The sequence below is a fragment of the Lethenteron reissneri genome, chromosome 23 (assembly GCF_015708825.2).
Source record: "Lethenteron reissneri isolate LAM-NWPU_2019-01 chromosome 23, ASM1570882v1, whole genome shotgun sequence".
NCBI classification, from domain to species: domain Eukaryota; kingdom Metazoa; phylum Chordata; class Hyperoartia; order Petromyzontiformes; family Petromyzontidae; genus Lethenteron; species Lethenteron reissneri.
In genome coordinates, this window is record NC_083801.1 from 5,314,965 (window position 1) to 5,342,382 (window position 27,418).

At 44.0% G+C, this 27,418-nt stretch overlaps 1 protein-coding gene across 1 annotated transcript in view; it reads right to left on the bottom strand.

Moving 5' to 3' along the window:
- The window catches only part of LOC133345873 (ubiquitin-conjugating enzyme E2 E2), a 63,694-nt gene that overhangs the window by 12,504 nt on the left and 23,772 nt on the right, over positions 1-27,418 (bottom strand). The window contains exons 2-3 of the mRNA XM_061556937.1: positions 14,902-15,076; positions 11,795-11,845 (exon numbers count right to left, since the gene is read on the bottom strand). Coding sequence (XP_061412921.1) covers positions 11,795-11,845; positions 14,902-15,074 — 224 coding nt within the window. The 5' untranslated portion in view covers positions 15,075-15,076. The remainder of the gene's footprint in view (positions 1-11,794; positions 11,846-14,901; positions 15,077-27,418) is intronic.

Sequence of the window (27,418 nt, forward strand, 5' to 3'; positions counted from 1 at the left end):
GCAGACCCAAGCAGGCAAGATATGATGGGATTGGCATTCTTCCCCCCTCCCCACCCCCATGATGTTAATAGGTGTGGCAATGAAAGTGACCTTTTTACCACAATGCTCCTAAAGGCATAGACAAAGCAGTGTTTGATCGGCGGGTCCATATTGCCGATTTGCACTTGCAGGTTAGTAATTACCACGTGCCGTACATAAGTCGATTGCCTCCTTGTTCTCTCCTACTGCTACCATCATGGCCATTTCTCTCAAGAGATTCAAGCCACGATTCTGCCTACAATTTCTAGAATGTGTTCTATTTGCTTGACCGACTCCTGCCGTCCATGCAACAGACTGATGGCAAAACAGCATTTTTCATTCCCGTCTTGCCTCACACAGCACAGCCTCTGAACTCCCGAATGTATGTTAACTTTCAAAATGATGACATAACAAAAGATCTAGATGTCTGGCTGACATCGGAGTAGTGCTATAACAGAGGGTGAAAGTTTGGATTAATGACCACTTTAAGAAGGGACAGCCAATAATTGTCAGCCCTTATTCAATCCGCTGCTGGATGAAGGCCTCCCCATTTCACGTCTAGTTGAGAGTGTTTTTAAGACGATACTTCACCACACTCTTTATTGTGGGTTGGTTAAGGGGGGCCAGGGATCGGTTCAGATATCGCTTACAAATTGTGCCAGCTGTGATGAGATCAAACTCAAGCCGCTGCGTTAATAGCGTAGTGTGTAGAACACTGTTCCACCGATCCATCCCACCAAATGTCATGGCAAATAATTTACTGACATCACCTTGTCTGTGTTAACTGGAAAAAAAATTTGAGCTTAATACATTCCTAAAATGTCTCTCGATTGACGTAACATATCTGGAGAATCTGGCGTGTAATAGATTCCACAACGTGGAATAGTCACGGGAAGATAATGCACGGTGGGAAAACCTTCAATTTCTACGCTCAAGCTCTTTAAGGCGCCGATTGCTCTTGCATGCAGGTCATAGGGCCAAGGCTGAGTGCCACACGTCTCTGCGTACTACTGTTTATGTACTACACCTCTGTGTGTGTATACAATGTACAATACAATTTTGATTCATACAGCATCTAAACACAGATGCGGCGCATGGCGCTGAATGGCGTTTCCTGTCAATGTGGGCCCGCTTACATGCATGGCTGTGTTGTCAACGCTTGCCCTTGAGTCATCTGCGCGTGTTGCATCGGCGTTTCCGTTCCGTGAATTGTTCCAGTGTGTATATTCGGTGATTTTATGGTGAATATATCTCTGCCCCCCATTGATGATGGAACGATGTGCCTCAATGTGTCTGCAAATCATATATATTGCCGAGTTTCAAGGTCCACTTTAATTGTGTGCTCGTGCGAGCACCCCATTGTAGATTCACCGCATGCTGCAGTGCAGCATGAAGGTTAATGGGGATGCTGCCACATCCAGCCATTGCTTCTTTCCTTCTGCCAGATCCACAAATGATTGCAGTCCTCGAAGGTCTGCTCGAAAAGCCCATCCATCATCTGGTTTCAGGTTTTCCCCTCCATTGTCTTTTCAGTTTCAGTTTTCAGTTCCATTTATTAGGTATATAAACCTGTGAGCCATGTGGCTCTTGACTCGGGTGCAACAAACAACAACATGAACAAGAAACATCTTAAAGTGACTACACGTAACAGAAAAATCCAGGAAAAAACAGCAAAGTCTTCCAGAAAAAACACCGTATTTCAACGTTGTGTGCAAAAATCCTATTGGGTTGCAAGTCAAGCAATAACAACCATAAGACAATGTAGATTAAAGTTATCAGGCTAACTCTGTACTACAACAAACTAACATGGCTAAACAAAAAACTTTTCAAAATCACCAAAATAAAGCTATAAAAACAACGTAACAGTGATCGACCGAGACGAGGCCATAACCAATTCAGACAATAGTCACCTGGTCTTTGCCGTGAGCGGGAATCTAACTGGTTGGCCGACTTCGTGGCGAAGTGTGTTCATCACGACACTACCTCTTCCCACATTTACACGCTCACGCAAAGACAAATATCCCGCAGCACCTGCCCCGACAGCCTTAACAGACTGTTGGGCAGTCCTTGGAAGACTTTCTATTAAAAGACCCCTTAGATCTAAACGACCATGTGGCAGAATAGGTAGGGAGACATTTTCATGTAATATCTAAGACCTTCGGAGGAGGTCACATTAAGCTTCCAAATACACAATATACGTTTAAAAAGCTATCGCATTCAAATGATTCCCCGCATTCTTTAGCACATGTTGTCACGCAAACAACGCCAAGATAAGAGCGATAATTTTGTCCACCATCGGGTAAATACGTCCCCGAAGGGGCTCACAACTCCTGCCGAGAGCACTCACCCAGCCACTTAAAACGACTGGCAACCAATTTGAAATGGCCATGCTGCACAACATCCCATTCCACTGAACCACTGAAATTCAGCCACTAAGCTTGTGTATACAGCAACCATAAACCAAGTAAGTGGCTATCGTGGACAATCACATTGTGTGGCCTGTGGCTCAATTCATTGCATGCACAACATGTGTTTTAGTCTGGGCCCAACTGTCAATGGCAAATGTGACAATGACGATTATATTTTATTGCGAAACAGGCAATGTGAGTTTATGGCCTTTTTCCATTTCCCACTCTATTACTACAAACGTGGCAAGGCCATAATTGCAGGTAGCACCGATGCGTCAAGTCAAGGAGTTGAAATAATTAGCAAACGATGTTGAAAGCATTACCGCAATCACTTTGCATAAACTGCAACAGCAGTCACCAGCGGTTCGTGGAAATGGGAGTCTTGCAGAAATTGTTGAGAGACCGCTTTTGCAAAGCGCGCGGAAGGGACGAGAGGCAAATTGACGACAACGCTAACACACACAAGTTATATAATCTAAATGAATCGACCAAGAGCGGATCTTTGCTGTAGCGTTATATGCCATTGCTACAGTTCCGACATTTCCACATGCAAAAGAAAAATATATCGGAAGGAAAAGGCCATGTGGGAGGGCGTCACAGTTTGGCGCCAGCTATCATCGAGTGCGGTCGTGTCGCTGCAGTTCTCCGAGGCGAGTACAGTACACTGTGTTTAAAAACAACGGCGCTATGCCTCTCGAGATAAAATAAACGCGAGCCGCTGATGCGTTCTGAGATTCAGGGGTGAACGGGACACCCACCCTGCAACTTGCAGACGTCTCGGAATGGGAAAGGGTTCATGATTGTAGCAATTTTGGTTGGTATATAACGATTGCGTTTAAGTATGTAATAACTGGACATTAGTTTTATTCTTACAATTACGTGCCTTGATGAGTATTTTAAAGTGGGCCCAACAGTCAGCCCGCATAAGGTTATTATTATACTTCTATGAACAAATCGCATAGGGTAATTTATTTTATTTTAACAAATGTTCAAATTGACTTCCATTAACATTCATGTGCGCATAATTTTTTATTGTATGAATTTGAGACTATTTTTTAAGATTACTGATGTAATCTTTGAAAACGTATCAATTATATTTCATCCCAATTCATTCGGGGCTCTTAATCGAGTTTTGTATACAACGGATTTGAGATGACCCCCACAGGAATAAAAAAAATAGATGTTCATAATGATAATAGATATAATTTTAACTCGAAGAATACACTTTTTTTAATGCCAGTGTTGAAATAAATTAAACCCCATGTGTCCAGATTGGGCCACCCAGAATGCCCGATTGCGAGTGCGCGCACACACGTGAGTGTATGGATATGCGTCGGTCTGGTAGAAGCGTCAAATATCATCTGGGTCATTAACAATGACTGATATCCTCCAAGTACTTTATGTACCAATGTCAGTTACACCAATAAGAGGTTTCAGTAGAAGGCAGGTTCTTTTCAGATTAATTTGACTCATGGACAATCTAATTCGAGGATAATTCAAATGCGGGAAATTGCATGACATGTATACACATAACACAAAGACTACTTGCAACAAATATCGAGGTAATTGGAAGCTGTATAAACATTGTCTTGTATATTCTTGAAAGCACACACAATCCACGCTTTAAGTATGAGGCTTTCACGCAAATTATGTTATAACTTCCCATATTGCCGCCATGCAGGCTATCAGAGCTCATGTAAACCGTAAAACAACTGCTGTTTTCTTCAGAGGTCTTGTGCCAGTTTTTAAGAAGGGATATAACGATTTATCCACGCTACGATTAGAACATCTTTCACGGTTTGGGGGTCATGGTTCAATTCGAGAATCCATTATTCGTATCCCTGGTGGGCACGTTGAATTTATAACGGTATGAATATATAATAAGTAGTAGTAGTATTAAAGTGTAACTATATGTTAATCAATCCTTACAAACACAACGTTTCGCACGGACGCATTGCGGGTGATACATTGATTTGCCAATACCTTAAAAACGTTATAAACAATGCACTAATCACGAGTATTTCTAGTGAATGGAGTAATGCATGAGCGATAACCGTGTGAAGATGATCGTTATTATGTGTGCGTGCGTGTCTCGCTTTGACTCGCATTCCTCCAGCGAGGCTTAAACACGGATCTCCACGCTACACTGCAATTCAAATGGCATCTAACTTGCTTTCATGGAATAATTGAATGAAGATATGGGCAACAGACACGAATAAAAAGGTTAATTACACGTAACAGATAGAGCATAAGAGAGCACAATCCATGACAATGGCTCAGCCTTGCTGTGGCACACACCACAGGCACGATGGGCTGCGGCGTTCTCATTGCATCCAGTGCGAGTTTGCGTGCGCCGAGAGTAACCACCGCACCACAGCGCAATGACACGAGGCTTTAATTACATTTATTTTTTAAAATAATAACAAATGTTGTTCTGCATTATTTATGCGACTTTCCAACTTGCACTTAACTCTCTAGAGCACAACACTTTAATACCCAAGTGCACCGGATAACCCTTGCAAATTCACAAAGGCTTCCATTTGGTTGTAATCAGTCGCTTTGCAGCATGCATAGCAATTATTGCACTCAACGCAGTGATACCCTAATTCGCCGTAATGAACACCTATCAGATCGCGTTCGACTGCACCCCATCTCTTTGTGAACTCGGGAAAATTGGCCGGCTTGAGCAATGGATATGTGAGCCCCTTGCACTACTAAGGGGTTGTTGTCGGGCTGCAGTGGAACAACGTGGTGGGCAGCAGAGGGCAGTGCAGCCAAATCCATTGCTGTACCGTACTTCTGTGTTCTCCCCCCCCCCCCCCTCGGGCACAATGACGGTATTGTATTTTTTTAAATAGTTTGAATTAGGAACATTTACAATATAGGATAAGCTTTGGCTGTGTTGTATACGTGTATACAAAAACCAACTCACCGACATTAACATTAGCACTGTTATCTGAGGAAGAAGCATACAAGGGACTAGCATTTTGTAAAATGTCGTCTCAGCCAACATGTCAGCTGACTGCCAGATCCCACAAGTGTTGGACAGCAGACACCCAACCTCCAAGGTTTGCCCTCAAAGTTTCCCAACATTTGGCTTCGTCTTCCCTTGATCCCTATCCACTTGGTGTACACTTCAATGCTGGTCTGCATTGCCTTCGATGCTCCAACCTGTACTCATGGCTCTACCCATCAAGCTCTTTTGCCAACAAAAGCTACCACACCTATTGTTGGACGGGTGACTTACAGGACTCATTGCAGCATGAACACCCAAGCGCTTGGTCCTGTCCGTCTCGTTGGTCTGTGCGACATGATTTGGCAATGATTCCTGTACCTGTGAAATCCGAGGTTGAAGCTCTAGGGATATATATTCTTTGTTAAAACGTTTCCTTGTCCCTCTGGTTTTTTTTTATTGCTGCTAAGTACAATGTGATTTTTATGTATTAATGATGCTGTTGCCATCCTGTTAATTTCGTTCATTTAGAGATATCAATCAGTCGTCTCCACGATGGTGACCAACAATCCACCACGACACGACTGTGAGCGGAGTTTGTAATCCAGCGTACTCGGTGTTCATCGGTACGCGCAAGATAAAAGTACATAAACATTTGCCCAAACAGCTTGCCCAAATGTATCATGTTAGTTGTCAGCTAGATGATCCCACGTCTTAAAAACAGCAAAACAATACCCTTGTGCCACGTTTGAAAAACATGCTCAGAAAGGATTCTGAACGAAACCTAGAAAACCCCACCCAAAAAACGTATATAATTTTATATAAGCGTTAAATTTTTATTTAATGCCTTCGTGACTGCGGGGATTCATATTCTTGGTTCTTTCGGTAAAGTCACGTAGAAGGGAAATAATAAAATAAATATAAAATAATAAAAATTCTCACGACGTTTCGACTGCAAACTGCCAAATCGCTGTCTGTGGTGCTGACGTTAGGACAAACCGCCAATTTTTTCAATTTTTCTTTCTGTGGATTTCACACCTGATGATGATTGCTTGTGTTGCAGTCGAAACGTCGTGAGAATTTTTATTGTTTTACATCTATATTATTTTATTATTTCCCTTCTACGTGACTTTACCGAAGGAACCAAGAATATATAAGCGTTAATTTCATAGATGTGTTAATCGCCAAATAAATCGCAAGCGGCCAATATATGCTCTTGCATCTCCTCTTTGAAATGTATCCAAGGGTTAGGAATTCTCGACATTCACTCCACGTATTTGCTTGCCAACTCCCTGCTGAGCACACACAAAGAAAACCTAATAGGGTTATTTTATTTTTTATTAAAAAATTTATAAGTCACTGAAGCCCGGCTGCAATGCCCAGTTAAAAAAGTATTTTGTGCGTACATTATTCGTTTAGTGCTTTACATTTCACCTTGCTTTCCCATAATGAGCTTTGGCCGTATATCCAAATGGAGTTCCTGTATTGTATAAAAATGTTTGTAAATCAGAAACCAATTAACGTGTGTTGTATATCCAAACGCAAAATAACGAAAACAATGATTCAAACCTGTAACAATTAATTCATAAAACGGAAAAGCATAACCCTGCCCAGGGTCTCAGCACGGTTGCTCACTGCTGAGGACTTGCACAGGGGAATGTCACCTCGAAGCCTCAAGGACACCAATGAGAGAAAAATAAACACGTGGCACAAGGAGTGGCTGTGGCAATGCTTCCCATTGACGTAATTGTATTATTCGCTGCTCTTCAACCTCGGAGCAACCATTCCCTTGGTATGGTGCTGGCGTTGCTAATGAGGCTGATGGATAGTGTCGGTGTTAATTTTTGCTAATGCGCAGGCTCCAGGCAGATTTCTTGAGTACACCGGTTTATTTGGATTCCCAGGTACAGTACGAGTATAATGGACACTGGGCCATTCAGCAACTGCTTTTTCTGTTTAGTTTGTTGTCATTTCCCACCGTACCACCGATTTTGCATGGTTGGCTAAGTACGCACATACATACAAGTCGCCAGACATCAATTAGCACAACCCAGGAAAGTGTGAAGATGGGCACTGCATTGCATTTTCCTTAGCCCTGCAACTCAATACAAATATTTTTTGTTTACCCGGTAAGACCGACACTGAGCTACATAGCTTTGTTTCAGAAGTGTTCCGGCCGCAAATGACAGTTCAACGAAGTGGCTTATCACGTAGACATTTATAGCAGCCAAATACTCTAAAACACATGATTCGTAATGGGGAAGGAAAACCCGGAGGACCCGGAGAAAAATGCGCACGACCACAGCGAGTAAATACAAACTCCAAATGTCGTTGTCAGGGTCGGGATTGAACCCACGATTTCCTGAATTCCAGGCGAGGGAGTTAACATTTTGCCACGGGGGTGCCATAAATAGACTGTGGAGCCACCAATTGACCCGAGTCGATTACTTTCAGGTGGGTGCAGTGATAACAGAAAGAATAATAGAGTTTCTGTCAGCATGACGATTTTAATGAAGGTCATAATTCTATTGTGTGTAATTTCAAATGGTTGGTGAAATTTCCGACGGGACTTGCTGATGGTGGCTTAGGGCTGAGCTTGGTGCGATAAAAATACATTTGACTGAGAACCATAGATTGATAAAGCAGTTGCTGACAGCGTGATAAGGTTGAACTTTGTACCGTTGGTCAAGGAATGCCATTTCTCTCGAAACCGCCTGGATCATGTTAACTGTTTAAATGGACTCATATTTGACAACAATAGGCTATAGGTTGGTTCAAACACGGGAAGGCTCAATCAGCCAGCAAATTTGCCAAATGTATCTATCACAACAAGCTGGTATTGTGCCAAATTGCACTCGCTCACTCAACCTTTGTGGCCAGGTGAACTCACCCCATTCCCCCCAAGCAAGCCAACGTGCTCTCTCTGGACATGCCCTGATATAACTGGGGTAGCCGTCTCCGACCGCTCCGCAACACGACACCCCCCTGAGTCTGCCCCACCACCACAGCGCTCTCTCTCTCTCCCCCTAGAGGCTGGCCCTCTCGGCCTCGCGTCACACCTAGGACTCGCAATACTTCAACACACCCTACACCTCACAGCTACCGCACGACCACTAACGTATGTACGCAAGTGTGTGTGTTGAACTTCTTTCGCACCGTACGTAGCCAACCGCACTAATCGGAGACGCGACTGTAACATTTGAAACCGTTGTAAAGATCGCGTAAAAACCCTAAGAACTTGGGACCGGCAACAAATATTTAAATCTGCCTCCCTGAGAACATCTGCTCTCTCCTACAATGCAATTCACCTTCTCCCAGACTTGCCACCCCCCCTTTTACACCCCCCCCCCCTTCTACATCACCCCCCCCCCCCACTACCGCGCCACCCCCTTCCCGCTCATCTGACTACCTAATTCTAGACACACCCGTCATAACTCACCAAACCACATCACCGCAACACTCCCCCGCACCCCGCACAACACGCGTCACATTTGCCAATATCACTAATAACCGCACTCTCTTCACGCAAGCTGCATTTCTTACACTCGCGTGTAACTGACACTTTACTTTTTATTTTACCAGGTTAAGCCCACTGAGCGATACAGCTCTTTTTCAGAAGCGACCTGGCCACAAATGATAGCTTAAGGAAGTGGTTTATCGTGTGGACATTTATAGCAGCCAAATACTCGAAATGCATGTTTCTAAATGTGGAGGGGAAAATAGGACCCGGAGAAAAATCAACGCGACCACGGGGAGAGAGACGTGCAAACACCAAATATACAGCAAATGTCAGGATTGAACCCACGCCCTCCTGTATATTAGGCGAGGTCGTTAACATCTCGCCACCGTAGCGCCCCAATCAATTATACAATCATGCCGACCTTATGTCACCTATTTGATAAATCGCTGCTCAACATTTTTAACCTAATCCACCATCTTAAGAGTTTTGCTTTACAATCTATGTCATATAAGGACTAATCCCACCGGCAGGGCCTAAAAATAACGCTTTCTCCGAGGCTCGGAGTGCAACACAACCGAGTGGAAACTATTCACAGGGCAGTGGTGGAAAAGGTCAGAAGCCTCCACACTTAGCTAATGATTTGTTTTTTTATTCTGCAGCCAACAAGGAGTGTTGTGTTTGAATACAAAAAAAAAGTGACAAGGCGCTCTGTGCCACCACTTTCACAGCCTTGCTTGTAAATGGTGCACCACCTCTGGTTCCGTGCGCTTTGAATATCGCTTTTGGAACGCTGCCTCGTCGACGGATGCAATGATATGCGCAGCAGATGTACATCTGGGATTGTTTACTGCCTCTTGAGTGCAAATAGATTTTTCTCATGCGCTTGTTTTCCATAAACAAGAGTGTAGGATTCGCTGAATAGGCACAGTAAATGACCATTCTTAATAGATAAAGAGCTTAGAAGGCAAATGTTCAATTGGGATTAATTGTGGGCTCTATCTCCAAGCAGGCGGTGCTATGATGAGAGCTCTTGGACCACAATTGAATGGCTGCAAAAGTTCAAATCGTAGTCGGCGGCTGACAGTACATTCGTCTCTTTCTGGGTTCACCAAAATAAGTACCGCTTTGTCGGTTCGTCAACATTCATCGTTCTAAAGAGAATCTCATCTCTGCTATTAAAATACGTATTTTCCACCAATGGCTCAGGGCTGCCAAAACAAGATGAGCAGCCGGTCCCATGTTGAGATCTGCAGACAGAAAACGATCGCGTTTGGACTCAAGTTCTAACGTGGAGACGAAATCCACATTTCTAGTGAATTGAGTTTTCCGTAGATTGTCTACCAATGTGTTTTTCAGTTGCTGCTATTTTTTTTTAGCAACTCAGGAGGGGTGGTGGGGCCGAGCCAACCTTGGTTGACATTTCAAGCATTAAAAACCACAATTGATTCATTAAAATTAACTGGTACACTCCCGATGTGTGCATCAAATCATACACGTACAAGTCGCTTATTTACAAATCAAACAAAAAGGAGAGCAAAAATAAATCAAACTGATTTGCAACCTCAAACTGTGACAACCGAATTGTTAATGTAACGATTGTTCATAGGTATATATTTGTCGGCATGGAAGCCTTCGAATAATGTCGAGACGTGGTTAGTGTAGTGCACGGAGATGGTAGGGATGGAAGTTGCAGTAAAATACAACAGAGATAGCTGCCAATACACTCAAGCGAGACCCGGATGGCAAGCCGACAGGGAATAGCAGCGGAAAGCTCTGCTTTCCACTCCTCTTTCTTCGCCAATTTATCACGTGTGTGAAATTTACACTACACAATGCAATTAAATGCTTAGTCCTTTACGTGTAGTTCACTGGAGTCCAAAAGAAGGGATGTAATGGCTCTTAGCTAAGAGAGATATGGTCTTCCAGTGCCCACTTTCACGGTCAAGTTTGATAACCGCGGTACGTGGTGGGGTGGGAAGGGGTGATGCCGTACTGCAGTGCAACTCGCAGGGGATTCTGGACTTTGGAAAATCTGCCGTTGAATTTCTTGCCGACCTCATTAGCAGTAGGGAGCACTATTTAAAGTTTCCGCAAAACAGCGGGATTGAGTTTATGGGCAACAGTGAAGTTTTTTTTCTTCGTGTTCTTTTTCAAAGCAGGTCAAAGGGTCAGTGTCTCCATTGCTAGATGATGGACGTAGCAAGAACAACGATCTGTGAGAATACACATTCAAAATCTGGCAGCTACAAGTCTATTAATGGGGTCTCAGAAAACGCATCAGTGATGGCTCAACTTGGCCGCCAATGACCACACATAAGAGGTCATATTAAATGTGATTTGCCATTATAACATTCAAGCTCTTACTGATTGGGTTGCCAAGTGACAAATTATAAGTGCAGGACATTGATCAAAAGGTGTGCTCTCTCTTGGCAAATTAGACAATCCTGGTATCTCTCAAGTTTGCACCTGGCTAAACAAAAACGTGAAAGTTGTAAAGGTAAGAAGGCCATTGAAGCTAGTGGAGAAGTAGTCATTTAGGTCAAGCCAGTGTGAATTTCCACTTGGCCATCTGAACGAGAACATTTACTTTTTAATTACAATAAATCTAAGGATCCTCATGTAAACGTACTATCGCTTGCTTTCTCCGGCTCGTATTTCCCTGCTGCTGCTCGGGGACAGGGGATATAGCATTTGCGTGACAGTGCTGCGCGGGACTAACATTCAAAAAAATATATCTTATCACCATCTACTGCCTGCGTATTGCAGTGGTCTTGGCTTTAATTAAATAGACACAACAGACGCACACGTCCACAATGGCTGCGTCGTTACCAGAGCGCGCGCTGTTGCAACATTGTGCTTGGCGGAAAATGGAACTGGCATTGAGGTGTTCTGCTGAGACTCCCTGTGGGGGGAGCAGGGGGAGGGGGGGTAGGGGGCCGGTGGGGGGGGGCTTACCTGCAGTTGGGAGGGGGGTCCAGTGTTATCTCCGCAAGCTCCTTCTGAATCCTGCAAAGACAAAAATGGCCCGTATAGCCTTAACAGACTTTTGGGGCAAGTGCTGTTAGCCAGGTGCTCTGATTAAGGCCGAGATGGCACACGAGGCGGTGGGTGGCCAGGCCAGCACCATGCACTGTTGCCTTTGTCTGCCTAGCTGCAATGTTTAGACACCGCACCAAGTACTCATCTGAGGCCGAGTCAGCCTAGGAGAGACCCAGGACCAGTTCAGATAATCGTCACTGGAGTTGACTGTGAGCGGGAATCGAACCTGGGTCGCCGGGTTCGTAGCGCAGAGCGTTAACCGCTCCACTATCGCTCCTGCACACACACGCATCATGTTCGTTAGCTGATTAAATAGAACTTTGATAAGACCAATCCTTGCGTAGTTGGATGAAGACGAATCTGATATCCATAGTTAAGTGAATGATATAAATGGTAATGTATGTACCATATAATTTCCATCAGATATAAATGCATTAATGTCATAAGCGATTGGAATGGTCAAAGCACTAGTGGTACACCCATTGAAGACGAAGTCAGATTTCGCATAGTAAATCTTGCCTGAAAAAAACATTTTGTTACGTACACTTTCTTTAAAATAACGGAATAATATACAAAGCAGCTTGGGATCAACAGGAACAGAAGCAAGATCATGCATGCTCTTTGCCAGCATTATGTTGGGAGTTTTCGGAGGTGCATGCTCGAACTGGAGTGGTGTGCTGACGGTGGACTGTTTTATTGCTGGTGAGGTGTGGACATTGGATTTGGCATCCTTTCGCTTGAGAAGGAGTTTGAAAAATCCAACGATGAGACGGCAACAAGGCAGGACACACAAGAGGTGTGCTCTTGTGGAGTCAATGACAACATAGAGCTGAGCATCACCAGCACTTGGGCAAAATTGACAAGCGACACGGGAAGACTTTGTGGGGGTCAGAGATGGAGCCCGTGGCACATGGACATGGGAATTTTCGGACAGATACAGTCCTCGTGTGGAAACCAAGGGAGTATTTTGAGAGGCAACAACCGTGCCAGGAGAGAGGCGTGCCAGAGACAATGACATAGTTATGGAGATGCTCAATGAGCATGGAGCGGCCAGTGGTGTTGCAAGCAGCAGTGAGGTCTCGGAGAACTAGGCGATAGATTCAACTGTGACGAGGAGTTCATCTTCATGGTTCTTTCGGTAAAGTCATGTAGAAGGGAAATAATAAAATAATAAAAATAAAACATAATAATATAATTCTCACAACGTTTCGGCCACAACGCAAGCAGCCGTCCCTCTGGATATGCAAATTATTTTGTCAAGGCGCTCTTCCGCCTCCAACCCAGCTTAAATATACGCTGCCAAGTCTGGTGGTGTTCATTCAGACGCTGTCATTCCGACAGACCTGTTCTTCGCCTGAGGACAGCTGCTTGCGTTAGTGGCCGAAACGTCGTGAGAATTATTTAATTATGTTTTATTTTTATTATTTTATTATTTCCCTTCTACGTGACTTTACCGAAAGAACCAAGAAGATGAATCCCTGAAGTCACGAAAACTTTAAATCGAAATGTGACGAGTTGACCACACACAGTGGTCTCTGTAGAATGACCTTGGTGGAAACCAGACTGTACTGCGATAGGCATTTGGTAATGGTGGAAGAGATGACCCATTTCTAGGACTTTTCCAAGAAGAGAGATTTGAAATCCGATGGACATTTTCAGGAATTTTGGGAGACCAGGCTTTCATTAGGATGGCAAGGTCAGCAGCATGCATTCATGTCGCTGGTAATGAAAAGATAGAGGGTAGGGGAAGGCTACTGTGGGATTACACTGGTCAACAAAAAAAAACATTTTTTTCTGGCCTGGACTTTTGCAGCTGTTTCAGACTAATTTCAGGGTGCTGATTCTAAATCTGATCTCAGATATGCTCTATCACATCTCATTTTATGCTATCGGCATACCCCATTTTCATTGATTTTACCCGAAATTAACTCTGTCACTTATGGTTGCAAGTTGTTGCGAGTCAGTGACTGCTTTAGTGTTAAAATATGGTGCTGTATTTTTAGGATAGTGTGTTTATAATATCATTTTATGTATATATCCACATTTATTTAATATTTTTCTTCTGCAGTTTTTATTGAAAATGCAATATTTGATATCTCAAAAACTAATGCCAGATTTGGAATCAGCACCCCAAAATTACCTTTAAACCGTTGGAATACCTTATGCCAGAAAAAGTGTGTTGACCAGTGTTATTTCATTAGTCTGACACCACACCATAAACATTGGCATCTACGAGTTTTTTTTGGGTCCACAGGTTAGAAAAAAAACACTAACAAAACGCCCAGATCTTGGCAGATCTAGAAATCCAAGCAGATTTTAACCTGGAAAGTGCTTGGATAGGCGAATGCCAAATGCAACGGGTGCGGGGGGCTAGGTTCTGGGCAACAAAGGGGAGGACAGTCAAGGCTACTGTTTTTCTGCACTATAATCTCATGGTATGCTCCATGCCTTCACCATATCTGCGCTGACCAGGCGTGGAAACATGTGGTCAAGTAACTCCCATGACCCGCACAGCATCTCAAATGCAGAAGTGGATTTACATAAATAGCTGTACACGTACAAACAAAACGTCAACAGCCATCACACCTTCAAAGAGTAAAAAGTTAATTTAATGCCGACGCTTTATATAAACCGGTTGGGTGGCGATATGGCAGAGCGCTTGACTCGTGGTTGGAGGGGAGCGAGTTTAAACCACGATCGGTGATAACTCGGGCCTCCATCATTGCACTGGGGTCCACACAGCAATCCCCACTTTGTGGAGTCGACAAGCGTTATGCTACCAAGAGATTAGATGTTAAAATAGGATTGTGTCATTTCCACCTCGGCTCGCGGCCGCCAAAGGAAAATAACACTGCCCCACACTCACTTGAGCCGGGAGAAGACCCCTTTGACTTTGTGTTGATGTGCTCACATGAAAAAACACTTTACACATTTCAACAGCGGTACAAGCGCACGTTTGTACGCAACTGCGATGCCAAGCTCGGTGCATTCCCAAGGGAGCGCACGGCTTCATCATCTCGTACCGCTTGGCGCTGGTAGACAACTTGGCAGCTGTTTTTCCCGAGATCTTGGCCTCTTTCTTCTTGGGCTGGGGTGTCTCGGTCTCTGGTGGGGGGGCGTCCAGTTGGTCAGCGTCCGAGCTGCCGCTGCTGGTGCTGGGGCTGTCCGCGCTGCGAGGCTCGCGCCCACTCGACATGGCTGCACACGTTGCACGACAAAAACACGACGCTTCGGCGGTTACTTTCCAGCGTTTCGAGGAGTTTTCTGCTTGCTTGTTAATCCTTTCCCATCCAATGACGTTCAAGTTCCAGCTCATTTATTAGGTATAGCCCTGTGAGCCATTCGGCTCCTGAATCGGGTGCAAACGCAACAAACAAAAATATGAACAAAAAAACATCTTAAAGTGAATATGTGACTGAGTGCAAACAGAAAATCCAAGAAAAGACAGCAAAATATTGCAGAAAAAACACCGTACACCAACGCTGTGTGCAAAAATCCCAGTGGGATGCAAGTCAAACAAGACAACTTAGATTAAATCTGTACTACAACAAACAAACATGGCTAAACCAATACACTTTTCGAAATCACCAAAATAAAGCCATGAAAGCAATGAAACAGTGATCATAGGAACTGTGACGGAATTTTCACAATAAATGACATAAACAACATGTACTACCAAAACCCTGCAGCCATAGCTGGCTGCATGAGTCACTCCACAACAGCAGGAGCATCAATCGGAGTATTATAATTTTTCAAAGCACCTTTAAGATCAGCACACTAAAGCAAAACACATCGGAAGACATAACGAGGCTCCCACAATGCCATGTGGGAGGGCGTGTGGCACAGTTTGGTGCCAAGCTATCATATAGAGTGTGGTTGTGTCGCTACAGTTCTCTGCGGTGAATACAATGTCTTTAAAAACAATGATGCCAATGCCTCCTTAAATCAAATTTTAGTTAACCGCTTGCGCGTTCCGAGATTCAGCAGTGAACGGGAAACCGACCCTGCAACTTGCAGACTTCTTGGAACGGGAAAGGGTTAAGTCACAAAACAGTCACTTGTTGCACGTAAAAAAAAACGCCACACATGGTAATTTCATTTAGTGTTATTTTATAGATGTAAAACTTAAAGGAAAAATCAATATGCAACTGGTAAATAGGGATTTAGCAATAAACGCCCCTCTGATGTTGACAAGCCAATTACAGGCGCAGAATATATTGATGTAGCAACTATTTATTTTCTCCCTGGGACGCACAGTAGCAGAGTGGCCCAGCTCGCAGTCAGGCTGTGAGTTCACATCCTGACTGATGGATCAACGGTGATAGACCTACGGAGAGACTGATACTGGTAGGAACCTCCTGGTTACACCAGCCCACAAGGGATTATTGTGTCCGTCATGCAGGGAGGGGCTGGGTGGGGAGGGGCTGGGTGGGGTGGGGAGGGGCTGGTCACCCCGTGGTGCCCTTATAAAACTCAACGTTTAACCTACTCACGCCGGCTTGTGCCCGCCCTCACAGTCGGGCATATTTGCTTAATACACCACGCCGCCGTTGACCCTAGCCATTGACCGAGCAACCCAACGTTCCTACCAGCTCCCTCTGCAGGAATGTGTTATCTTTCATAGGAATGTGGACATTTTATCATTGCCTCACGGGGTTGCCGATAGATCGTAGTTGCTGATAAATCAGCAACCATGTAATGGTCACGTGAAAATGCACACGATTGACCTTCCGTTGCTTACCTGCTATACATCTACACCGTCATCTGCACGGTTTCTGCGTTACACGAGATAATGTGCATCATCCATTTGTTTTTAATCTCCGGATATTGTTCATGCCTTTCCGGCAAATTACCCATGAGCAGCACCAACAATTCGTGTTACTTGACGTAGGCCATGGTTATGCATTGTCAGTCATCTCAAAAGTATTTCGAGTCGAAAATGATCATCAAATATCATCCCGTCAAATATCATCCTGTTGCAGAGGTCGCAAACGGGTTTTGATTCCTTACCCGTACCCGTACCCTGCCGCACCAGGGTCGCAAACGGGTACCCGTACCCGGCCGGGTACGGGTAGCCGGGTATCGGGTAGGGTAGGGGTATCGGGTACCCGATTGCGACCTCTGTCCTGTTGTAGGTCATCCATAATTATTGAGTCAGGAAAGTTAACCCATTAAAGACAGTAAGTTCCATCACGCACTGAGTTTGCACAAAGAAGTGGGGAGAAATAAAAGGCTTAGTTTGAGTAAAAACACATTCCTCGAAGTTGAGTAACTTGCCATTTCCAAAAAGAGGAGTGCTTCTCCTTAGCAGCCACGGCTCATGTGTCGCGTCAAATCACGGCACAAAATTCAAGCCTTCCTGAAGCCATCATATAACAACAGACCTCGGTGGATGACAGTAAACGCAGGCGAGTAAACATCATTGACCTCGAGCACGGTAATTGACCCGATGCCTCATGCTTTACTATATTGTAAACTTAACACACGTTGTCTAAATTCTACAGCGGTCAACCGCCAAAGTGATGTTTTATAAGGAACCATTTATTAGTTTAAAAGTGATGTTTTATAAGGAACCGTTTATACTGGTAGGAACGAAGTAACACTGAGTGTATACCAGCATGCAATAGATTAATGTGTCCGTCCGTCCATCTGACAAGATAGCTGCCCGCTCCCCCTGCGATCTGTGAACTAAACAAGATGGCCGTCGCTTCCGGCGCCTCACGGCGAAACTTTAAACTTCGCTTCAAATTTACTTTACTGAAATGCAGCACGTTTTTTTTTAACAGAGACAAGATACATTTATTAACACAGATACGAGATACATTTAATCGCCTTATTTGTGCACGAAAAGCACGGCGCGAGGCCTAGTGCGGCAGGCTTCGCGAGGCCTAGTGCGGCAGGCTTTGCGAGGCCTACTGCAGAAAAGGCATCGCGAGGCCTACTGCAGAGAAGGCTTCGCGAGGCCTACTGCAGGGAAGGCTTCGCGAGGCCTACTGCAGAGAAGGCTTTGCGAGACCTAGTGCAGAAGGCTTCGCTAGGTCTACTGCAGAGAAGGCTTCGCGAGACCTAGTGCAGGCAGGCTTCGCTAGGTCTACTGCAGAGAAGGCTTCGCGAGGCCTAGTGCGGCAGGCATCGCGAGGCCTACTGCAGAGAAGGCTTCGCGAGGCCTACTGCAGAGAAGGCTTCGCGAGGCCTACTGCAGAGAAGGCTTCGCGAGGCCTACTGCAGAGAAGGCTTCGCGAGGCCTACTGCAGAGAAGGCTTCGCGAGACCTAGTGCAGAAGGCTTCACGAGGCCTACTGCAGGAGGCTTCGCGAGGCCTAGTGCAGGAGGCTTTGCAAAGCCTACTGCGACAGGCTTCGCGAGGCCGTCTGTCCGACAAGATGGCTGCCCGCTCCCCCTGCAATCCGTGAACTAAATGAACTAAACAAGATGGCCGTCGCATCCGGCGCAGCCAATGACATCGCCTGTTGCAATCCTTGCTCTGTGGACGCCCGAGTCAGTGGGGAGGGGGGTGTGGACGTCATCCCTCTGTGGGCGCGCGGGTCAGTGGGGAGGGGGGTGTGGACGTCATTGCTCTGTGGGCTCGCGATTCAGTGGGGAGGGGGGTGTGGACGTCATTGCTCTGTGGGCGCGCGAGTCAGTGGGGAGGGGGGTGTTGACGTCATTGCTCTGTGGGCGCGCGGGTCAGTGGGGAGGGGGGTGTGGACGTCATTGCTCTGTGGGCGCGCGAGTCAGTGGGGAGGGGGGTGTGGACGTCATCGCTCACCCCCCATGCACAAATCATTTTCTTTTTAACTCCTCTATACCCGGTCAATATCCCTGTACCGGTATTAGTATTATTCCTACCAGCCGACCCCGCAGGGTCATGTTTAGTTTATGGTGGTTGCTGGAATAACTTTATAGGCAAGTATCAATGTTTGTATCATCCCTCTGTTATGCCTTTGCCAATGACATTCCAATGTTGAGTGGATGTGCTGAATCGATCAAGTAAAGACGACAGTGGTCTTGGATGCAGTCATGTTTTACCGTGCTGTTTTGGGTCATTCACATAAAACAACAATAACAAATATTGACTTCCCAGGGAGTTGTCCTCATTTCACAGATACTCGAGAAATGATAGGCTGACGTGACATGAACCTGGAATTTGAACTTGCAACCTTCCAATGTGATGTCAAGCACCTGACTCGATTGTGTAATTTAGCGTTAGAAATATCCAGTGTACATTTTTAAATGAAATATAAAACGACAAGACTGGATTTTATCGTCTGTCTGAATCATTCTAAAAGTATTGGTAAATTGGTATCACATACAGAGTGATATATTGCACATATATACAGATGTTACTTTAAAGAAGTAGTTCTGACATTGTCTTCCAAAGGTTCTTCTCCGACACGGTCATGCACTGCTGCTCTGCAAGATTCCCCAATGGATTGCATGTCGGAGAGGGCATGAATAATGCGCACCTGGAATCAGAGTTAGTCGGCTCTTTCCTGGCTTTTGGACCGTTGTAAATACGTGGATGTGTGGTGGGTATGGCAAAGCACACACCTTACAATCTCGGATGGGCTTGAGAGTTCAAATCCTGGACGGAGGTCACCCTAAACCCGTCCTCCCACAGGAATGAATACATTCCGCATCTCTTTATGCAGATCTTAACAGTTGTCCTTCAGATAGCCAGTGGAGGGTGAGCACTGCTTGCAAGCTTGTGCAATCAAGGAATGCAATTTGACTGACACGAATATTCTACGAGGTTGCACTGTGGACAGGCATGTCCCTGAAATGAGAATGGACCGTTTTAAATGACGAAAAAATGTGCTCAGGAACAGATTTAAAGCAGATGTATTGATGATTTATTTCTAAAGGCTAACAGAGACACAGTGTTCATAAGCCAAGTGTGAAGTCACTTCATAAGTTAAACTATCGAAATGCAATAACTCAAAAACATAGTTAAAAAAACAGCAGTTATTCCAGATATTTAAATTTTGGAAGTGCTCAGTCTCTTGCACCTTTTTCTTTCAGATTTCAACCAGATATTAAATCCAGCATCAAAAGCAACAACATGCGATACAAAAATGCCACGCTGCATCACATGCGCTCATGTCCTGTTTACCGTCTTTGCCAAATTTACAAGTATAAATGCACACCGAGCCCCAGGACCTTTGGAGGAATTCATGTGAGAAATGCATCAATTATTAACCATCAACTACAAAACAATTGTAAATATTCATAAACTGTATTTGCCTGCTCAAGGAAGCACGGAGGAGAGAGGAGCTCTTATCTGTTCATGGCCCTGGGCGAGCAGTCCAAATTAAATTCTCAGTGCGCCTCCAAGAGACAACGACTGTGGACTCCCCACCAAGTGGACAATGCTCAGTGTCCCAGTGCTGGCGAGATGAGGGGGATGAGTCAAGCATTCAAGCTGGCATTTTAACTCTCAAATGCTCAGATCTGAGAATAGGGTGCCCTAACCACATTGCCACCTAGCCGGTTATTGATACCGCTTTTGTCAATCGTCCCAAACATTAAACCTTTTACTCGCGCAGTTCCGATATATTCTCTTTGTTGACTTAGCTGGTACGCACCCTATTTTGTTCATATTTCAGTCCACGTTATTGTTTACATATTATATTAATATAAGTCAAGGGTCACGCTTACACAGATTCAAGTCGCGTAGTGTGTTATACATGGAATGCAACTTCCGGATTATGTTCACATCAGGGAATTGCTTGTAGAGTATTGTTTTTAAACATGACCGGCTTCCACGCAGATTCTAAATTATAATGAATGGTATATTTGGCCTATTATGTCGGACAATGAGACGGAGCAATGTGTAAAGTTGAGGTTAAATGGTGCGGCACTTCTACAATAACATGTATGCCATGTTGCTGCATTTGCTATGAAATGCAACACTGGGGAAATAAAGTTGAATTCAAAATAACATTTAATTATTTCACGTGGCATATACAACAGCAATCCAACCTGCCTCAGGGAACCGCAGCATGAAGGTGGGGACTCGACATAAATGGTTCCCAGAGGTAAATATTGCAGCAACAGTGAGCATTGGTGACTATTACTCGACTGATGAGTCTTAATAAGAACGAACCCGGTCTAGTTGTGTCTCTCTATCAGTGCTGCTCCCAATCGGCTACATTTGGTCGAATTTATTTGTACAATGACCCAAGACGAGAGGACCACAATGCACAGCTTCAAGAACTGCTGATAGAGGCCAAGTACTATTTACACATTTTATTGTGTTGTCTGTAACACATGCAACATTATACGGTTATTGCTTTCGGAGGTAGCATGGGATTGGAAAAAATGAACATGTCAAAACGTGTCCACGAGTGAAGGTGTGCAGATAAAAAAAAACTGGATGAATCGATACCTTCACGTTTTTATTTTATTTCTAAAACCTATTTCTTTACCATAACCCTTGCCTGTTCCAAATAGATTCTTTGAGTTTGGGTTCACCCAGACCAAAACAACTTACTTTCCTTTGCGGTCAATGTGATGCCTATAACCTGAATGTGATCTCAATCCACGTTGTTTCCTTTTACTGGTAGGCACCTCCTGGTTACACCAGCCCACAGGGGATTATTGTGTCCGTCCGTCGTGCAGGGAGGGGCTGGGTGGGGAGGGTGGGGAGGGGCTGGGTGGGGAGGGTGGGGCTGGGAGGGGTGGGGCTGGGTGGGGCTGGTCACCCCGTGGTGCCCTTATAAAACTTAACCTTTAACCTACTCAGGCCGGCTTGTGCCCGCCCTCACAGTCGGCCATATTAGCGGAGTGCACAACGCCCCCGTTGACCCTGGACATTGACCGAGCAAACCCAACGTTCCTACCAGCTCCCTCCGCAGGAATGTGTTCATGTCTCTCAGTGTAATTCCAGGCGCGCACCTCTCCACACTTCTCTGCACATTGTTCAGCTTTTGTTCCAAATGTCCTTACTATCGTCCACGGTTCTGATCCACGTGATGCAGTGCATATGAATCTACTTCCAAACCCACACCCCCCTCCGACTTGCCCCCCCCCCCCCCATCATCCCCTCACTGCCACTGCCCAAAAATGTATATCAGCCTCCAGTGTCGCCATCTCGGGCACTGTGACCGCCTTTCCAAAACCTAAAAAAACAATCCCCTCAATTATGTTATTTCTGGCTCAGTATCCCCAGCGGATGGTGTTAAACAATTCCATCTGTTCCAATACTGAGCGGCGCACAAGCACTCTGCTGTTTCGATCAAGGCACGATGCTACATGTCAACGTCGTAATGCTCACACCAACATTTTAATAACGGCTTTAATAATTTAGAAGAAAAAAAGTGAACATTGTACCCGAGATTGTTTAACCCCTCATAAGTGTCCAGATGGTGTAAACAGCACACTCTTTGAGTGCAATGTATTGCTTTTGGTATTCAAAATACAATGAAAACATACGTACGGGCAGTGCTACAGCTAAAGCCTTACTCCTCACGGTTAATATGTTGCAGGTCTGACATTTGGCCACAGCAGTTACTTCTGTAAATATGTTCATACAGCAACCAACATGGGCTCATTCTGACCGTCAATACCCAGACACCGATGGGGATGGAACTGGCCTATGTAAAATGTATGATCTTTGGTCTAGGTAAAAAAACAGTGTCTGCCTCCTAATCGCAAAGATGTGTGCACCCCGCTGCATAAGCGCGCTGTTACTCTGCACTAACGCTGCCTATACAGGGCTAGGGCGCAGCCTGTTCAACAGATACTTGGGTTTTCAGGAGTAAGTACACAATGAGTGTCTGCTGCGTTTGCCGTGCGCGAGTGGTAATTGTCTGAGCAGCGAGTGCCGGATGAGGAGTGTGTGGCGAGTGCATCTGGTGGGTGGTTGAGTGCAAGTGGTGCTGGGTGAGTGTCTCGTGTCAGGCGCGAGGGACGCATGCGTTGGTGAGCGGTGTCTGCCGAGCGGTCAACGTGAGCGAGGGGTGTTTGGAGAGTCTGGTGGGTGTCTGAGTGGTGGTTTGAGTCAGGTGTGTGATGAGAGGGAGTGGTGAGTGAGTTGTCTCCGGTGCATGTGCAAGTTTCTGGGTTTTCCCACCCACTCCCTTTCAAAAATGCACACCAACCAGCATGGCAAAGTATGGTGGCACAAAACGCTATGACCGACATGTCTTGGGAGGCCTTTATCCAGCAGTAGATTAACAAAACATGATACACTCATTCCGAATGTACACAACAGGATACCATTTTATTGCGTGGAGAAAAAATGAAACCAACCAAGACTGTTTGCCTTACGAGACGTTTCAGAGAAAGGAATTACTTCCTTGCAGCCGCCTATTTTGCCATACACGTTGAGACATCGGTTGCGCAATCTCATTGTATACAAATGCTCGGCTTAGAATATTGGCACTTAAGCTATTCATTTTCTTAAATGGCAAATGCAAGGGAGGGAAATTGTATCTCTCCATCCACGATCGGAATGTCTCTACATCAATGTTGCCCTGATAGGAGTACTTGATGTAGCCACACCGTAGCTGGTGAATCACAGATGGCCAGGTGCAATTCAAGTCCCAACATCTCCCTTTGTGCCCTGCAGTAAGTGTGCTCTGACCAGTCTAATCGGCCTATCAAAAAGAAATCTGTTTATGACATACATGAATGCCATACCTTGTATCCACGAACACCTGCAGGCAATATATTAAACCGTTTCGCATGTATCCAGCTGGGTGGTGCTGTGGTTAGAGTTATCGACTGACAGTTGGCAGGCTGCAAGTTCAATTCCCATACAATTATCTATGAATTCTTGAATAAATTTTAATTGCACCGCTGTTAGCCAAGCTACACTTATATCACCAATGCAATAGTGTCATGCATGACAGTAAGTAGAAAGCGTATCTGAACAGGGTCCCACAAACCGAGGAACGTGAGAATGTGTTATTTTCTTGGTCATGTGACTGGTAGAGTGTTCCTAAACGGACCATGCATACATGTAATAATGTACAAAATCTTCTTGGTTCTTTCGGTAAAGTCACGTAGAAGGCAAATAATAAAAATAAAACATAATAAAATACAATTCTCACGACGTTTCGGCCACAACGCAAGCAGCCGTCCACAGGTGACGAACAGGTCTGTCCGAAACACAGCATCTAAATGAGTCTTTTCGACAGCCCTGTTCATCACCTGAGGACGGCTGCTTGCGTTGTGGCCGAAACGTTGTGAGAATTGTATTTTATTATTTTTATTTTTATTATTTTAATATCTCCCTTCTACGTGACTTTACCGAAAGAACCAAGAAGATGAATCCCTGCAGTCACGAAAGCTTTAAATCGAAATTGAATGTACACAATGCTCGTGTGCATCAATGTGTTGTGCGTTTTGTTGTTGGTGCAAAAATACTGCGAATATCAAACCCAGATCTGCAGACTACGAATGCTGGTGTGAGTGCGCTGATCAATGATCTGACATCATATGGCGACTATAGGTTCAACGCCTTTGCCACCAAGTATAGAGTTCACTGAGCCTTGATGCCCCTCAAGTCCCCGTCAAAGCTCGACTGGGTACGAGATTGCTTTTTAAAAAGATTCCTTTGTAGTTTCGCATTCAAACAAATGGGCACCTTGCCAGTTAGGTCATGCATTAAGTTGAAGATTACGATCTATGCAATATTAGGTCTGGCAAGGAGACTTGGCTTCATGTCTTTTTTCGTGAAACTTCTAATGCCAAAGCGGCTCACAAGGAGCTTTATTTACGGTGCTTTGTGTCGACAAATACTGCGAACCATGCATGTGCTGCCCGATGAAATCGGTCAAATGTACGCCCAGTTACTTGACTAAAAGCACTTGCACTTGTTTAAAGGCAAGTCTGAAGGAGGATCTCTCCATTGAGCTAATAAAATTGGCTATTGATTATTAATTAAGAAAATTATGTTACAGTCCTATAGGAATGGATATTGATATTTGTCGTCATTTCTCATTAACATGCGGAGTACAGCCAAATGGTTTCTTGATACTGTATACTTGATCACATTTACTGCAACAGTTGCACTTGTGTCTAAATTCAAATAAAAGTGATTTAATAAAAAAGTGATTTCCACTCAGTTTGGGGAGGCGCTCATGACACGTTTGCTCCCCATAAGTCGTGCTGGAAATTCCACATTCTTAGGGTGGTGGCAAGTCTTGGGCCAAGGACAATCACTATTGTCTTCCCAAAAGCGATACACATTTTTATAAACACTGCAGGGACGATGGGACGAGTCACTCTCAAACCGTGAGTTTAATTCACATCCTTGGGAATGATGGCGATTCTTCTTCTCTGACAACAGCACATCTGAATATCTATAAACTGATAGCCATTGAGAATTTTATTGTAACACTGAAACGCATATAATGTCAAATATTCCGTATTATTATTATCAATAATGCACAATGCAATATTTAAAATAATGTATCAAAGTATAGGAATATATCACATACGTAAAAAAATGCCTTTGTAAGAAATACACCACCACACGCATGGCTTAGCACTGCTATTACAACTAATTGCATTATAATTTAATGTATTTAAAAATTTTCAGTGCGAGAGAAATACCAAACGACAAAAACACGGCTAACATGCTGCGTCTTTCCCTGACCTTTACAAAATAAAATTCAGAAATTTTTACGAGACCCAGAAATGATACTGGTGAGTGTCGGTAATTATACATAGTGCATGCGTGAGATTAGCCTCGGAATATCTCCACAACTAATGAACCATAACTAATGAAGAGTGTTGAACCCACACAACACAAAATGAGGAAAAGTGTTGCATACACGTGATACAAGTCAGGCCATAGAAACACAACACAATGAAAAAGCCCCCAAGAGAAAATCCAAAACATTCATATCCAAATAGAACGTTTTAAGAATAATACACAAATCATCTTCTTATTATACACATATAAACTGTTCTTTTACGAAGACCACAGAGCTGGATAATGGTCAATTTAGAGGCCAATCAACCACAAGCGTGAGGCAGTTTTCTAAAAGTTTTCCTACTATTAACAATATACTGTCAGTGTAAGTCTAGCAAAGACTAAACCAAAGCAAATACCGTTAGGCCTGGCTCTTGTATATTGTACGATGAAAAGGCATTTGATTCAGTGGCATCCGATGCATTCACCAAAGCCCTCATGAACCAAGGCCTTACTACAAATATGTATACATATATAAATTGTCAAAACCATTTATCGAGATGGAACAATCACATTGAGACTGAATAAAGTCATAAAATCAAAAGGAGTCAGGCAAGATGATGTGCTCTCATCATGGCTATTCATAGTGTTCTCGAAGTTTGACAACATTTAGATTTGGTGAAATGATTGCGTAAAGGTAGGTGGTGGTAGTGTTAACCAGCTCTGATGAGACGGACTTCATAAAGAGCAACGGGAATTACCAACATGCCACACAGCAAACGAGCACTGATAGAAACGAGCTATTCAGGCACAATATAGATTGTCACTTCTCATCATCAAATTCAACTTCCCAAAATGTCTCCATCACACTCTCGTTCACCTCTTTATTTCAGAATTTTCGCCACAATCTGCCTTAAATAACACTGGTCAACACACTTTTTCTGAAATAAGGTATTCCAACGGTTTAAAGGTAATTTTGGGGTGTTGATTCCAAATCTGACATCAGTTTTTGTCTATCACATCAGCTTTTTTAGATATCAAATATTGCATTTTCAATAAAACTGCAGAATAAAAATATTAAATAAATGTGGATATCTACATAAAATGATATTATAAACACACTATCCTAAAAATACAGCACCATATTTTAACACTAAAGCAGTCACTGACTCGCAACTTGCAATCATAAGTGACAGAGTTAATATCAGGTAAAATCAATGAAAATGGGGTATGCCGATTGCATAAAAATGAGATGTGATAGAGCAAATCTGAGATCAGATTTGGAATCAGCACCCTGAAATTAGTCTAAAACAGCTGCAAATGTCAAGGCCAGAAAAAATGTTTTTTTTGTTGACCAGTGTAATTGATCTAGGTATAAATATCCTTTTGTATTTTTCACGAGTGTTCCGCTTAAGAATTATTTCCTTCTGTTCAACAAACTTGTAGGATTGTCACTTTGTTTTGCCCACATTTATCATAAGCTCAACTTTTCCGCTTTCTTTTTTAAACTCTTCAACCATTTCCTGCAAGTCATATTCACAGGCCATCATGCAAAACTGAGATGGTTAAATCTTTCCAGATTTGAAGCTTTCGTGACTGCAAGGATTCATACTCTTAGTTCTTTCGGTAAAGTCAGAACTAAGAGTAGGTTAAATCTTTCTCCATTTGCGTTCATGCCTTTATTTCCCCAAAGGATATATTATCTAATTTTGCTCCGTCAATAGTCTTGGTGAGAGCACATGCCCTTGACTTACTCTTTTGATTTCTACACTGTGCTTTTTCACGAATAGTTTATTTTTACCACTGACCGTCTATGTACTAGCTATCAATGAGATCACAAATGTCATTATGCTTGGCTTACATAGACTATAAAAAGGCATTTGATTCAGCAGAAAA